Here is a 17,432-nt window from a genome sequence, read left to right on the forward strand (position 1 = left end):
AGTCAATAGGGGTCATCTACTAATCATGACTAACCTCCATGCCAAATATGAAGACTGTGGGTCAAAGGAATCTTAAGTTATTGGGCGGACAAGAAAAAACCGACGGACAGCCGGACAGCCGGACGGACGGACGGACAAGCTGATTCCAGTATAACCCCCTTACAACTTTGTTTTGCGGGGGTATAAATACATGTGCAAAAATCTTTCATCGGTGTAAATTTACGATTGATGTACATGTGGCGTAACGTACTACGCTACACTGGGTGTATTACGTCGCTAATTAGAAATGCACCGTGTGGCGTCAATAACATTCCCCCCCCCCCCCGAAGTTTCATTAAAATTCCTCTATGCGTATAGGGGATATACTCCGGACAAAATTGGACGCCGCCCGCCGGCCGATCCGTTTTTGAATCGGGTGTATAAAAATGTTAAAACTCATATTTAATGTATTAATGTAGAAACCATTGTTTTTGCAGCTTTACTTTATTCCCATTTAGATAAGATACATAATTATGTTAAATAGGTAATTGCAAAAAAATGATAATAATCATAATATCTGATTAATACCACAAATCAAACAAAACTATTTAGTTTAAGCAATTCAACAACAACTTCAAACATTGTTTGTGTATAAATTTCTAAAGGTCTGTTCCACATCTTTTATCTACATATTAGAATTGTTAATACACGGATTCATACACCTTTTCTAACAGTATGAATAGTTTGTTCACAAACTATCAACTTAAAATTACTTTTACCTATACATTAGATATCGTTTTCTCCGTCCGTAATGCATAGATATGTATTTCATTCGAGGCGCCTCCTACTATAATTTTCGAATTCCTTTTATCACAGACCACAGTATATGGAATGGGCAGATCTTCTGAAGCACCAAGTAGCTCACATACTTCCTTACCGTCATCTCCAACTTGAACTAAATTTTTGGATGAACAGCCTGTAACTAGCACTTGGTTTCCCGGTAACATACATATTCCTGCTAAATCACGCACTTCAGGGCTTTGGTATTTCCACTTAAGTTTACCATTTCTGTGTAAAGCAATAATTCCATTCCGCTCATCTGCAATATATACTGTGTCTGTAATAGGCTCCATAGTGATATTCTTGGGGTAAAGAAATAACATCTTGCCTGTCTCATCTTTTTCGAAGGTTCTGGTGAGAATACCGGTTTTTGTAAACACGCGTACCTTGGATGTACTAAATTGTGCCCAGCTATCGCAGGAAACGTACAATTCGTCATGTTTTGTGTCAAAATACAGCCCTGCACATCTTTGAGAAGTACTAAATGAAAATCCTAAAGATAATGTATCATCGCAAGATACAAACTGAACCTTTCCCTCATTCCTTAAAGCAACTGCTACTTCATGTGGCCCTACATTACATAACGAGGAAGGATATCCCGCCAATGCAATATTATTTTTCATCTCATAATTTTCATTCAACATTTTAAGTTTTTTGTTTTTCGAGTCAGCAATGATAATGGTTTCATTTTCAAGAAAACAAATACCAGTTATGATGCAGTCTCCATCTTTCTCCAACTTTACATTGATCATTCCTTGCTTTTTAGCCTTATACGGTATATTTGCAGTCTCTTCGAAGTAACCCAGCGACTTCATACCCACAAACTTTTGTATTCGCTCATTGTTGAAGCAGTAATCAATTGAAAAACTGCGACATTTAGATAGTTCCTCCAATGTATCTGAAACGCTTTTAGCTACCGTTTTACTTTTTCTGACACAGACAAATGCCTGTACAGCACTCGAGTTAGAGTTATTTAACTTTTTTGAAACTTCCTCAGATACTGACAACACCGACTCTAACTCCTTGACATCAGCCTTTATATCCGTTTCAAATTTAGCATGTCTGGAAACCACTTCTTTTCGAGACGCCTCTGCAAGATCTTTAATTCTTTTGATGATACTTTCCTCCTGCTTATCTATGTCCTTTAGAATGACAAATGCCTCCTGATCGATCAATGATAAAAGCAACCCTCTTTCATCTTGTTCCGCTATAATCTTTGCTATTACTATTACAAAGAAAAGAACATATATATTATTCCATTTGTACGACAAATTACTACATCATATAAATATGATTATCATGAATAATTATATATAAATATATGTAAAGACAAGAGCGATCAGTGATCACATGTGTCGCCTCATGATAGCCAATTTCATGTTGGGACAAGTTTTGTGACAGACGGACAGACAGACGAACAGTGCACAACTAGAACTTTGTATTGATCACTCCTGTAAAGTTTGGATGAAATTGCACCAGTAGTTTATAAGGAGTAGTCCGGACAAGCTTTTGTGTATCTGGCAACACACAGAAAAAAACACCTTTTTATCAAAGGGCCATAACTCGGCCAAAAAACAACCAACCGGAAAACCCGTGCAATATGCGCAAGGACTTTAGCTACAGATGAATCCTGTAAAGTTTCAGACGGACAGACGTCAGACAGACGACGGAGAAGTGATCCCTATATGCCGCCACTACTCCGTATAGGCGACACAAAAAACCATTAAAAAACAAGAACATGTTTATTAAACACAAATGCCCCGACTCAGATTCTTGTCAGTAACAATTATTCAAAAAATGTTTACCCACTCACTCAGTTAAGGACGAAATATTGCCAAATAAATTGTAGGCACAGTTATATAACTTGACAGAATCGTGGCGTTTTGTAATTGTGAAAAATATAAGTTGGCAAGTCATTTCTATGAATTGTAATGAAGTTAAAAAATATTCAACTTCATCAAATACTAGTATCTTTACATGAAAATGCAATACTTTAACTTGAGCCATGTGACCCCAAACTTCATCCGAACTAAAAGGACCACCTGTAAATATATGAGACATTGGTAAAAAATACAGAGGCTGTATGGTATAAAAAAGTGTAAAAAAATCTATTGTCGTTACAAGTGACATTTACTTTGTGACTCCTAGCACTGGACTATCCAAAATATATTCCTTTCAAATATGAAAAGCTTCAGGCTATAAATAAAGGCTGTATACGCCAATGTATAAAAAGTAAGGCTGTATAAGTAAACATGTAGAAATCTATTTTTGGCACCCTTGACTTTGACTCACTGACCCCTTACTCAATCCAAAAACTATTCACGATATCTTCCTACCAAATACGAAAGACATCTGTCAATAAATAAAGGCTATTGAGCAAAAGTGTAAAAATCTATTTTTAGTACCGGTGACCTTGATCCAACTGACGCCTTAGTTACTCATTCCAAGGATGCAAGTTTCAAATATGAAAAATATATAAATACTTTTTGGCAATTGATTAGAAATCTATTAGGCTAGAAAGGCTATATGGGCAAAAGTGAAAAAAAAATCTATTTGAGCACTGATGACATTTCTTCAAATTTAGGCAACCTATCATTTAAAACTGAGGTAAATAATTTCCCAAGACAGCTCATAATCGTAATTGGCCTACACTTTTCCGGTAATTCAGTATTTCCCTTTCCCTTAAAAATGGGACATTTTAGCTTTCATGTCAAATGTAGGAATGCACCGGTATCAAGAATTACATAAAAAAGTTTCGTCAACATCAACATATGCTCTGTAGATTAAAGAAATTATCCGACTTACTTGCTGCTTTACAATTTTTTTTTATTGAATTAGAAATTTCATTTTCGGTAAAAGGGATATTAGGTATGTTAATCAGTCTCATAAGATTCAAACAGGTCTAAAGATGCTGTATGTTGTGATCAAAGTGGTTTACCACACTAAGTGAAATTATATATATGTACATAATAATGCAAATAAAACATTTTTCAAACATCGAAGAATATGTAAAATATGTACTGCAAATATTTGCGCATATTATAAATATGTAATCATTAAAATATATGCATTTTTATTGTAAAATAAATTTCTAAGTACCTCCCTTTATTTACATGAAATGTTAAATTCGGTAATATCTTTATAAATAATGTTTTTGGAACCTACAATATTAATAAATCTAAATTTGAGATTTAAAACGTTACAGGATCTTTAACTGTTCAGTGTTCGCATTTACATTTTTTAAATATTCGTAAAAGTCATTAGTCGAAGGCAGTTTGCTCTAAGACTATATGAATATTTCCAGTGTGATTTGGGGTCGGATTTCTTTATTTTTCTTAGCTTGGTCTGATTGTTAAGCGTAAAATTTCATTGCGTGTTTATAATCGTTCCTTGCACGCTTCAGTAGATATCGATTATTATCAGATTATATATTATACCTCGCTTGTCAGACAGTGGGGCCCGTACAAGGGTTTATTTTAAATTGTTGACATACATGTGTGTATTCGTAATAAATATGAGTAATTTAATCTACAATATGATTCAGCGATAAATTCGGATCCAGGTCTTAAAGAAAATTATTTTAAAAGGTGTTCTGCGTTCGCTATCTCATTCAAATTAATTTTATAAATAAATTCGCCTTTGCAGCTGTTTTGCGATTTAATCGCGTTGCTATTAGCAGTCGGGCTGTTGACACCATTGCTATCATCTTTTACAAAGCTAATTTCTAAATATCATTCAAGTCATCGATAGCAATAGTTTCTAAATAACTTACATAGCTCAATTCTCTTATATGTTACTTTGCACAAATGCAAAAATGTGGGAATGATATATTACACTTTCCTTTTAAATCTTATTATCTAAAGACCAGTCATCTTATACCAATGTTCATCGTACACCAATGCAGAACAACAGTGTGTCAATAGTTTAAATTCTATATAAATTTCCAGCATGCTTGCCATTTTGTGTCAGAAGTATTCTCAAATATTCAGACAACATTGAAAGATAATCTCAAGAATAATAACAAGAGTTTACTTTAATAAATATCATATGGATCGTACAGTGCAATGCACTTTTAAACAGTGGAGTGTTCTATTAAACAATATACATGTAAAATGTACTATCTCATCTACAAACATGAAACCTTCAGTCCGACTCAAGTTCACATCTTATATATGTGTAATATTTGGCAAAATTGTTTTGCCATCTAGGCACTATTTAGATCAGAGGAGCGTTCCTTTTAATCAGATCGACGCAAACCTTGCACCAGAAAATCAATGATAAGTTTTCAATTATATGTTGAGTACAACACAATACAATAATATATTTAAGACTTGGTACCTTTGTCCATACATTCGTTGGCTTCTTTTTGTTCTTTTATATCAACGTTTTTCGCAGCCTCTTCTATTTTCATTATATTAACACATGACCTTAAAAGAAATTAAGTTTTCAGAAATCGAAATATAAAAACTCAATCATCAGAAGGCTGTACATTATCTGCTTATTTTAAACCATATACCCCGTCCTAACCTATGAATATTCTATGAAATTTACCTACATGTACAACGGTATACAATGGTATTTTACTAAAAACCACGGTACTAACCGCGGTATACGACGGATTTTCATTGCAAGCTACATATACAGTCATTTTATTTATCTCTAAAATAAGTTCAAGGTAGGCTGATATCAAATTTAAGCGGATACTGAAATTAGCACAGATGTGATAAACAAGGAGCAACTGTGATGACATGTGTCGCCTCATAATAGTCAGGACAAGTTTTGTGACGGACGGACAGACAGAGGAGAAAAGATCCCTACATGTCGCCACTACTCCTTAGAGGCGACACAAAAAGAGAAAAAATCTTTGAAATACCCAAATAAGCGAACTTGTTTCATCATCGAGCAAAAATAAATACAGTATGTTAAATTTAAAACTCAGTGACCCATGTTTATATCGTAAATTGAAAATGTAAACATAAAATGATCTCACGGTATTACACACTATAGTCTTGAGCGTGGGGAACAAACAAAAAATGGAATATAATTCATTTACTGTTACTGGTGTATAAAAAAGATAATTGTTGTTTTACCTATGGCTGCCAGAAACACATGCCCCACAGCAAACCTCATCGTGGTCCTTGCAGTATTTGTCAAGAATACGCCCATGATGTTTGTAACAAAGTTCTGTTCCGGATTTGTTCCTACTTTCTGATCCACGATTTGCGTCGTCCAAAATCTGGTGAGATTCCATAGATGAAAATTTACAATGATCTTTCACACACTGTAAACAAATATACGTTCCACAATCTTCGCAGAATTTAGAACCTTCTTTAAACTTACCGTCTTTTGAACACGGAGCACAGTAATTATCAATATACTCATCATTGCCTGTTGTGTCAATAGATTGAATATTCACATTTGTCTCCATCATGGAAAAGTGTCACATTTGTACAATCTTCTGCAGTTTTATTTTATGCGTGCAACTACATGTACTAATCTAACAATTAACATATAGACTGGTCCCATGCTAACTGTTTTCCATATGAATAACGATGAATGAAACAATTTATTGGGAAGGGAACCAGTCGAGATGTAACTGTATACGTTGTCAATTCTCCGATTAAAAAATCAAAGGGCTGCAAGATCTGTGGTAGTAATCTAAATCGTACTGTATATCTGTATGTATTATCTTGTATTAATTAGTATATTTTTATGTACTATAATTCATCTTGCAAGGCACCAGAGTTTGATACATACGGAATTTTGCATAACTAGAGTTGCATCAAAAAATCATTTATGTTCATTTTTTATGACATCCACACTTTATCATTGCATATCATGGCTACTTCTTTAACAAAGACACTTAATAAAGAATTTAAAAAAAGATGCCTCGACTGGGATTTGAACTTCAGACCTCTCACAAGAAACGAGCGCGTTACCCCTGCACCACGAAGAAGTTATACAAACAATGCCTGAATAAAATCAAGTCATTCTAAATTTAGAACTTCCATTGCATTTCGGGTTTGTAATCCTTATAAATTTTGAGGTATTTTGTTCAGGATAAACCTGTTGTTTAAAATTTAAGTAAATAATTTAGCGAAAATCGTCTCGCCTAAACAGTCCGACATGTAGAAGCTATATATTCCACTACTCGGCAGTCAGATTTATTTGAGTAGTATTCGGTAATCGACATCGCTAAAAATAGCATTTTCATTGATTAAAATCATATTCATAAGCGTAATTTGTGATTGTGTATTTATTGACAATTCTATAAGCCAACGCTACTTTTAAACTTTGAATGCGTTGTAATTTGTTGGATACTTGTAACAAAATTAAAATATTTCTTTCTTTTAAATCGCTAGTTTTAAGCTGTTTTGAGAACTACTTGTTGTTAGGTCATTCGTGAAATTCTGTGTCAGAGATTGAATGTCCGCTTTGTATTTTACTGATCTTCGATGGGAAAATACAACAATCCTGAACTATTTACATGTTTACCTGTTTTATATAGTAATATTTTGTACATGTAAAAAGATATATATATATATATATATATATATATATATATATATCTATGTTTGTTTGTTTTTTTTTTAATCAGACTTTACAGCGATTATTGACAGATGTGATTCTACATTTCAATCGTTCACAGTAAATACCCCTCAAAGTAAACGTCAAGTTCACCTAAAGGCCTCAACAGACGGTAGGAATTTGAAGTACAAAACCAATTAAAGCTAAGATGTACATGTACAAGCAAATCTTAATGTGTGAAGGCTACTATTTCTTGAATTCGTAAACCTTAAGTCTAGATGTAAAGGCCACAACAGACGGTAGGATTTAGTTGTACAGCACTAATTAGAGATAAGATGTACAATTTTCAAAGCAATACAACACTTGCATTCAGACGGTAGAATCATCTCAGGTTTCCCTAAAAAAGTTCCCTCCCAATTGATCCCTTACATACTTTACTCACTAAATTTTTCTCTCCATGGGTAATGATTGAAACACCTCAATTTTTTTAAATTGTTAATTTTTTTAATGTGCAGCCTGATCGAGATTCAAACCTGGGACCCTCGGAATACCGTACTGCGGTTCTACTGAATGAGCTATCCGGCCGTCTACAAACTACCTCCCCTGATTAGAGACCAGTTCAATACCGTGACATTTTCATTTTCGGAACAATTTGGGATTCGAACATACTACAACTTTTGGTCTCCTGAAGAGTTTTTCAACATCATTTTTACCCCATCTTTCAACTATGTTTACCTTTTAGCCCTAATTGTTCTGGAATTTCATTCATTACACCCATTATCAAGAGATAATTTGGTAATCTGTTACTTAATTGTCATTGTGGGAGGTCTGTAGAAATTTGTACGACAAGATTTTCAAAATAGAACATGTCCTGTCCCTTACGTAAACGAATTCAAGAAATAGTAGCCTTCACACATTAAGATTTGCTTGTACATCTTAGTTTTAATTGGTGTTGTACTTCAAAATCCTACCGTCTGTTGAGGCCTTAAGTACGGTGGCACAAAGGTGACATGTGTGTGTGTGTTTTTATTGATCTCGTGGCACGAGATATAATGTCGTGGCCACGAGTTACTAAGTCGTGGCCACGAGATAGCTAAGTCTTGGCCATGAGATACTATGTCGTGGCCATGAGTTATTTATACAACTTATTGACTGGTCAATAATTTTTCATTTAGCGTCACTATGACCCTGATTTTTGACCTAATGACCTCGAAATTATTAGATGTCATGTACTGATCAGGTGCAATGATCTTCCTGGATTATATAAACCATGGATTATCCCTTCTAAACTATTCATCAGACAAGGATTTACCATATAGGCTATCTGCAGTCCATGGGCAATGTCCCCCTTCCAAATAAAATAAATCAGGACTTTTTCCTTCTCGTGTTATCGTATTAACAAGGTGAACAGGCCATAGTGCGTACAAACTGACCAATTCGATCACAAAATTGTCCAAACTAAGAGCTATAGTCAAAATTAATGTCTGATGGGCCTTGGAAGGTGACTTTCTAATGTGATCCTAAAGACAAGTTCAAAGTGAATATCTTCAGTATTTTCAAGTATAAATGTTGCAAGTTATAAAGTTAAAAAAAATCATAATATATATGTAGTGTATTCTGATTGGTTAATCATCTCGTGGCCACGACTTAGCTATCTCGTGGCCACGACTAAGTAACTCGTGGCCACGACATAGTATCTCGTGGCCACGACATAGTATCTCGTTGCCACGACCTAGCTATCTCGTGGCCACGACTTAGTAACTCCTGGCCACGACATATTAACTCGTGGCCACAACATAGTATCTCGTGGCCACGACTTAGCTACCTCGTGGCCACGACTTAGTAACTCGCTGCCACGACATAGTATCTCGTGGCCACACACACACATGTCACCTTTGTGCCACCGTACTTAAGGGATAGGACTCTTGACAATGCAGAACCACGTCTGAATGCAAGTGTTGTATTGCTTTGAAAATTGTACATCTTATCTCTAATTAGTGTTGTGCAACTAAATCCTACCGTCTGTTGAGGCCTTAAGGTAATATTTCAACTTTGTTTCAAGTATGAGTATAAAATAAAATAAAAAATAGAAGTATTACTACGGTCATTTCGGCGTCCGCAAACTGTAATCTGATCTTGGTGCATTGTCTTCATACTTGGCCACAACAACCATTGGGACAAGAATTTCAAGTTGACCAGACTAATCTTGACCTTCATTCATAAATGATTTTGACCTTCAAGGTCAAATGTCTAGATTTTGGTTGTTGTTTTTTTTTGCTGATTTTTGCTATTAGTGGCTATAACTTTGTTATTTTTTAATGGATTGCCTTCAAACTTGAACATAATAATCTTTTAGGATTCACCTCAAGTAAAGCAGACCTTCACTCATAAATGACCATGACCTTGAAGGTCAAATTATTGAAATTTCCTTTTTTTGCTGTAACTGGCTATAACTTTGTAAAAAAAAACCTTTTTAAGGATAATACCTTCATGTATATCAAACTCAAATTGACCTTAGCTCTTTTATGACCTTGACCTTAAAGGTTAATTTATTGAATTTTCTCTGATTTTTGCTAAAGTTGACTGAAACTTGGTAATTAATTAATGGATTATCTTCATCTTTGGACAAAACAACAATTTGGACCTTCTAAAATGTTTTTGTTATATTATCTGGCTATAACTTAATTTTTAGATTCAACACATTTAAGGTCAGTACCTTAATGTATGTCAAACTCAAATGGACCTTGACTCATGTATGAATTTGAGTGTCAAATTATTTTATTTTCACTGATAATCGCTATAGTTGATTGTAAGTTGTTGATTAAGCAATGCCTTATTTTGATACTTGGACAAACGAGACATTCAAAAAGGTTGAACTGACCTTGACCTCGAGCTTTAAATGAAATTATTGAATGTTGGTTAAATTGTCATAATTTTGTTATTTACGGATTTAATTCATAGCAGACAAAACAACACTTGTGACCAAACAGACTTGTGGAATAATATAGATAAGACATTGACCTTTAAATAACCTAAGTTCTCACATATTTATTAACATTCATTTAGAAATGACAAAATACTATGAAATACTAAAGAAAAATTCAGTCAAGAAGCTTATGTAACTTTAATATACTGATTACTATACACTTATATAGTGAAAAAACGTGATTTTTTTCTGAATTTTCTTTATTACTTTATTTTAGAATTTTTCACTATTTTTTTTTCTTCATTCTACTTACACTTTCAAACATGTTTTTGTTTTATAATTTCAGATACAGCCAGAGACTGATTCGAATGTGTTTCTTTTGTCACAGTCATGCCACTGACTTAGATGGGAACTTTGCTGAACTTAATCCGGTATGAGCATTGAAAACCAACTCATAGAGATGTTAAGTGGGTTCACAAGTTTTGATATTAATGACAATACACTTAACAAAAGTTCTAACCGATCACTTTTTAAATTTTGATTATTTTATAACGGGTCAATAGATCCTTATAAAATTTTGCAGAGGTGATTTTTGTGTCATTTTCTACCGATTTGTGGAATGAAAAATAATTTAATACGGTTCCATGCACTCACGCGGGAGGCAGGGGGCGGTTTACACATTTTGGCACGAAATGTTCGTGGAGAGCGTGGTGAGTATTAAATTTTATATTGCATAAATCCTTGTTAACTGTATAAGTGAAAAAACATAAAACATGGCACGAATGTTGATGCAGGATCGTGCCGTAGCAGTTGGAATGTTGAATGCTGGAGCCTCTATCAGACAGGTGAGTGGCTGTTCATAAAAGTATTTTTTTTAAAATATCGATAAAGTATTATTTAAATAGAAAAATGTTATAATTTTATTATTCTCAATGTGTTCATTCTCTTCGAAATAAAATAAAAGTCGGATCTATTGCTATAACTCTTTTTCATATATAAGCGAAAACTCAGGGTGATCGGTTAGAACTTTTGTTCAGTGTATACGTATACAATGTTTTATCGCAGTTGCCAAATTTTCAACTGAAATATTGTATTAATATCAGCGGTGCCAAAGAAATCTCAGAAAATCGTTAAGAATGATTGTTCTATTTATCCATGCCAAGGATTATCTAACAGTCATATGTCAATTAATGTATGTTGCTTTTTCATTGCCATATGTAAACTTTCATGTATGATAAATGTTTTGTTAACAATCATGTCATTTGTTTAGGAGGTTTATGCTTTATTAGTCATTATACTAGTATATTGACTATCTGTTATAAATTATATTCTTACTTTGTAGATATAGAATCATATTTGCATTATAACATGTAACTCTTCAGTATTGGAGGAAATAAAGATATAAATATATACTTAATATCTATAATAATTGTTAACAGGTGTAAATTAAAAATCCCTCTTAGCGCAGTTGGTAAAGGGTTTCACTTTAAACTTCATTTTTTCTTTTTTTGGGGCATTTAGATTTACCCTTGTCCGTCCGTCCTTCCGTCCGTCCGTTCTCTTTTGTGTCGCATGTAACTCAAAAAGTATTTGACCTAGAGTCATGAAACTTTACAGGAATGTTGATCAGCATGTGTATTGAGCACTTGGGTATTTTCGTGTAGATTTATTTAGTATTTTTAGAGTTGTTGCCTTTGACTTAGTATAATTTTGCAATTTTCAACTTGTGTCGGATGTAACTCAAGAAGGATTTGACATAGAGTCATGAAAAAGGATTGACAGAATCATGAAACCTTACGGGAATGTTGCTCAGCATATGTAGTTGTGCACCTTGGATTTGGCTTGTGGATTTATCCAGTATTTGTAGAGTTATTGCCATTGACTTAGTAAAAACCATTTCATTATGTTGTGTTATTTGTCCTTTGAGAGCTTGAGTTAGAATCAACCAACTTTACAGGAATAATGATCAACATCACTGTGAAGCTATGAACCTGGGACTTTGCATGTGGATTTTTTTCAGTTTTGTTCAAGTTATTGCCCATGACTTACAGTATTATAAATTTACAATTTTGAACTTGTTCATGCATAGCTCAAAAAGTATTTGACTTGTAGGCCTGAAAGTTTACAAGAATGTTGGTCAGCATGTGTTCTTATGCACCTTAGGGTTTGCTTGTGGATTTATTCAGTATTTGTAAAGTTCTTGCCCTTTACTTAGTAAATGATTTTTAGTTTTCAACTTGTGGCACATGTAGTCCAAAAAATATTGACCTAGTGTCATATGATTGACAGAACAGTGGCGTGTGGGCGCACCCGTGTCCTTTGGACAATTTTCTAGTTTATTTTAATTTTAAAATTGCCATTCTCTTAAAACTATTGTAAACCTTTTTATTGTGTTTACTATCTAAGTAGTCTTTTAATAACTGCCTTTATAGCGTGATTTCGCTAAAGCAAATACGATTGCATTATGTCACAAAGAGATCGATCAGTTGAAAGATACTAGCGTAATGTGTAATGAAATAAAAAAATAAAATTCTTTATAAAAACACCACATGAAAGTAATTATAATACCAAGTGTTCTTAGTAAAATGATTTCAAATAAGTTCTGCAAGTTAATTAAAAGAATCATAACGTGGTGTTGGTAAGGAATCCAGATCGGTAGTCCGACATCTATACCAATACACCACACATTTCTGACGAGCGAAGTTAACAAATTCATTTATCATGTTTTGTAGTTTACTGTTACTTGAATAAAGTTTTAGGTATTAGAACGGAGTTATGTTTCCTTCTTCAAAACTGATTTTCTTTAAGTTCTAATAACTAAGTTCTAATATCTTAGTTCTAATGTCTAAGTTCTAAGTTCAAATAACTAAGTTCCAATAACTAAATTTTAAGAACTATATAATAAGTTCTTATGTCTGTTTAAATAACTTAGTTCTAATTACTAAGTTTTAATGTCTAAGAGTCTAAGAACTATAAGTTCTTATGTCTAAGAACTAAGTTCTTATGTCTAAGTTTTAATATGTAAGTTCTAAGATAGTTTGAGCACGTTTAGGCCACTTTGTAGGTCGTTCACTGCCATGCCCCCTATTTGAACCACCTGTTTGAAGCCAAAGCTTTATTTCGATCGACCGAGACAAGATCTCCGCTTGGTTATATATGTACTTCATTATTTTCTGTCTGCACCGCATTGTTTAATCTGTGTTTCTACGCGTAAAAATGTTGATGAGATGCACAACTAGACATAGTACATGTATTGGTCATTTTTGTAAAGTTTTTATGAAAATGCACTAGTTTCTGGGGAGAAGTCCAAACTTAAGTAGCTGGCAACACAAACAAGAACACATTTTTAATGAAGGGCCATAACTCTGCCAAAACCATTAAGGTGGGAAACCTGTGTTATATGATAAAGTACTTTAGAACAAGTACAAATTACATTTTCATTGTAAGTCATTGTTAATGCTCCACGATCATCTGTAAAAAATTAAGGTACAATGTTAACGATTCGTTTACTAGTAATAGCTGTCAACAGCGTTCTGTTATTTGACGACAACACTCAAACAAGTTTATCGGTTTCGTTACAATGAAGCCATTTAAGTGATCCATAAAGTTCTGGCATATTTGTATGTCTTCTTCATCAACACGATGTTATGCCAACCATAGATTACAGGTACAAAATACATTATACCAGGTATTCCGTTAGGTAAAAATTCTTTTGGGTTTAGCTTATGTTGTATGTTTTGTTTTAGTGACAAGTATATTAACAAGAATATTATATCTCAAATGAGATGTCCAGTAAAATATACTATTGTATAATTTTGAACTAGAAGAGACAACAAGAGTACGTCTTAATATTCCAAGATTTAATACACAAGTGATGTTACATGTAGCATGCTATGGAGGCGGAGCTTATCAGCAACTAAAGTCTGTTTCAATATATATCAATATAGAACAGCTTATCATGTAGTTATGTTTGGATCTAATCCATTAAACAATATTTTACGCATTCATTGTGTACACGATTTGTTATATCCAAACTTTGAAATCAATATGAAATCCATCAGTGCAACCTTGTATACTAGGATTCTAAACGCTGATTTGCTATACTGTTTCCTTTCAACTCTGATACGCTTTCTGTGTCATTATATCTGAAAAATGGTTGAAGCAATGCTAGCGTTGAATTTGCAGTTCCTCTATCGCAACGAAGGAGACGAGGGGCAATTCCTATTTTGTTTAATAATATGTCTGGGTAGTATGACGCTATCACTTCGGGCGAGTTGTCGCTGTTTGATACTTCGAGTCGATTATTCAGATCGCTCTGTGGATGCAAAATCAACATGACAGCCAAATTCCAAACCTCCATGCCCATTTAGAGTCTATTTTCTTTGTCCTGAAGAGATGAAGAAGATTCTGCAAAAGAAAAAATAATCAAATTTAAAAGTTTCTATGAAAGTCACTTGCTATTTGAAGTAACTGTTTGATATGGAAGTCAATTATTGCTGCAGAATGTAACTGTTTGCTTTGGAAGTCTATGGTCGTGATTGAAATTCATTGGTTGTTATTGTGGAATGTCAATGGTTGCTAGGGAAAGTCAATGGTTGCTATAGCAATTCAATGGATGCTATGGAACGAACTTTGGTGCTGAAGAAGTCTAAAGTTGCAATGGAAAGTCAATAGCTCCGGTTGCTATGTATGCCAGTATAAGTGCTATGTATGTCAATGGGAACTATGGAAGTCTATAGTTACTATGGAAAATCAATGGTTGCTATGAAAGTCAATGGTTGCTATGGAAAGTCACTTGTGGCTATGGAAAGTCACTGGTGCTATGGAAGTCACTGGTTGCTGTGGAAAGAATGTTGTTGCTATGGAAGTCAATGGTTGCTACAGAAAGTCAATGGATGCAAAATTGATCACTGGTTCCCATGGAAAGGCATTGGTTGCTATGGAAAGTCTTTGGTTGGGAAAGAGGTTTAGGGCTGTTATGGAAAGTCAATGGTTGCTATGGAAAGCTTCTGGTTTCTTTGAAAGTCAATTGTTGTTATGGAAGTCACTGGTTGCTATGGAAAGAAATTGTTTGCTATGGAAGTCAATAGTTACTATTGAAAGTCAATGGTTGCAATATCTGTTACTGGTTGCTATGAAAAGTCACTGGTTGCTAGAGGTCACCGGTTGATATGGAACAATTTTTAGCTCGACTATTGTATACGAAGTACATTGTATATGGAGAGCCCCGGCGTCGGCGTCCAGATTAAAGTTTTGGTGCAGTAAAATATTTTTCCCAATTACTTTGTCATTTCTTAAGATATCATCTTCAAACTTCAAATATATGTTCCTTATTATCAACCACATCTTATGTAACAAGGTTCATAACTCTAGCACCAATATTTTCAGATTTATCTCCCCTTGAACTTAGAATTTTCCTTAAAAAATACTGTTTTTTACTGTTACTTCTTTATTACTTAAAAGATCAACCTCATACTTCAAATATAATTAACTTATCATCATCCCCATCTTATGTGACAAGGTTCATAACTCTAGCACCAATATTTTCAGATTTATCTCCCCTTGAACTTAGAATTTTCCTAAAAAAATATTATTTTTTACTGTTACTTCTTTATTTCTTAAGGGATCAACCTCATACTTCAAATATATGTACCTTATCATCATCCCCATCTTATGTGACAAGGTTCATAACTGTAGCACCAATATTTTTCAGATTTATCTCTCCTTGAACCCTGAATTTTCCTTAAAAAATATTATTTTTTACTGTTACTTATTTATTTCTGAATGGATAAACTTCATACTTCAAATATATGTACCTTATCATCATCCACATCTTATGTGACAAGGTTCATAACTTTAGCACCAATATTGCAATAATTATCTCACCATAAACTTAGACTTTTTTACTAGAAAAATGTTATGTTTTACTATAACTTTTTTAGTTTTAAAGGTATCTACCTCAAACTTCAAATACTTATCCCTTATCATCAATTACATTTCATGTGACAATGTTCATAACTCTTGAAGCAATATTTACAGATTTATCTTTCTTTGAACTTAGGATTTTCTTTAGAAATATTATAACTTCTTTACTTTTTAAGGTATCTTCTTCAAACTTCAAATGTATATTTCTTATCATTACACACGTTTTGTAACAAGGTTCATAACTCTAGCGTGACTACTTCTAGAAGTATTCCCCTTGATCTTGAAATTTATGTTAACAAATGTTGTTTTTTTAGTTTAACTTAATACATAATTATACATAATTGATTTTTCTTTCATAGTTTTGTCCTCCTTACTGCGTCCAGTATTTCACTAGTCGAGCTTCGCTGTCTCCTGTGACAGCTCTTGTTAAAGAGCTTCATGCCAGGAACATCCCTGCTCAGTTAAAACAATATTGGCCTATTGGTACAGAAGCAGATGTTGTTTTAAGAAAAGGTTTGACACTATTAACAATGCATGACAGATGCAGTGTGTTTCCAAAAGCTCTCCCTAGAGCACTTAGTGCTCAGGTTAGCCAAAAAACCACAAAAAAAACCCCAAAAACAAAAAAAAAGAACAAAGTTAATAAATAATCACAGCTTTTACACAGAAATTGCGGATAACAATGGATGACATCCACCGCAAAGCCCACCTTTCAGAACTTTGTGCTTAGGGGCACTAAAAATACACAAAACTGTTTCAAAGTATCTTTATTTGCTTTGTAAATATAACTTAATGAAAAACACAAAAATGATATGGAGCAAGTATAAATTTCAGAAGTTTTACAGACAAAAGAAAACAGGAGAAATCAAGAACTGACAATATAAAATTTTGATATATTCAATAGAATACAATTTTTGTATTTAAAGTTGAAGGCTTATGAAGCATAATGTTCGAAAATAGATGTTAGCAAAAACTAAAAGCAGACAGCTGGAAGTTCTATTTGCAACTGACCCAACTTTTCAAAGTATCCTTCATAAACATAATTATAGGGAAAATAGAAAGCCCTCTCTACTAGCAACAATGTTTTTTTTTTTAATTCAAAAATATTTGAACAATGTTATGATCATATCTGTAAATATACTGTAAATATAATCTCGCCAACAATTTTTAACAAGAAGAGTTTTATAGTTTTTTTCTGTTTGGTTACTATGCAACTTTGAAAGAGGATCCCCTA

At 33.6% G+C, this 17,432-nt stretch overlaps 1 protein-coding gene across 1 annotated transcript; it reads right to left on the reverse strand.

Moving 5' to 3' along the window:
• Positions 1-477: 477 nt before the first annotated feature.
• On the reverse strand, positions 478-6,288 carry LOC132746321 (uncharacterized). The gene is made up of 3 exons (XM_060735437.1): positions 5,910-6,288; positions 5,158-5,246; positions 478-2,044 (listed from the first exon to the last, which is right to left on the reverse strand). The coding sequence occupies exons 1-3, from the start codon at positions 6,248-6,250 to the stop codon at positions 759-761; spliced, it is 1,716 nt and encodes a 571-aa protein (XP_060591420.1). The 5' UTR covers positions 6,251-6,288; the 3' UTR covers positions 478-758.
• Positions 6,289-17,432: the final 11,144 nt, after the last annotated feature.

The sequence above is a fragment of the Ruditapes philippinarum genome, unplaced genomic scaffold, assembly GCF_026571515.1.
Source record: "Ruditapes philippinarum isolate M1 unplaced genomic scaffold, ASM2657151v2 ctg370_1_1_1_1, whole genome shotgun sequence".
NCBI classification, from domain to species: Eukaryota; Metazoa; Mollusca; class Bivalvia; order Venerida; family Veneridae; genus Ruditapes; species Ruditapes philippinarum.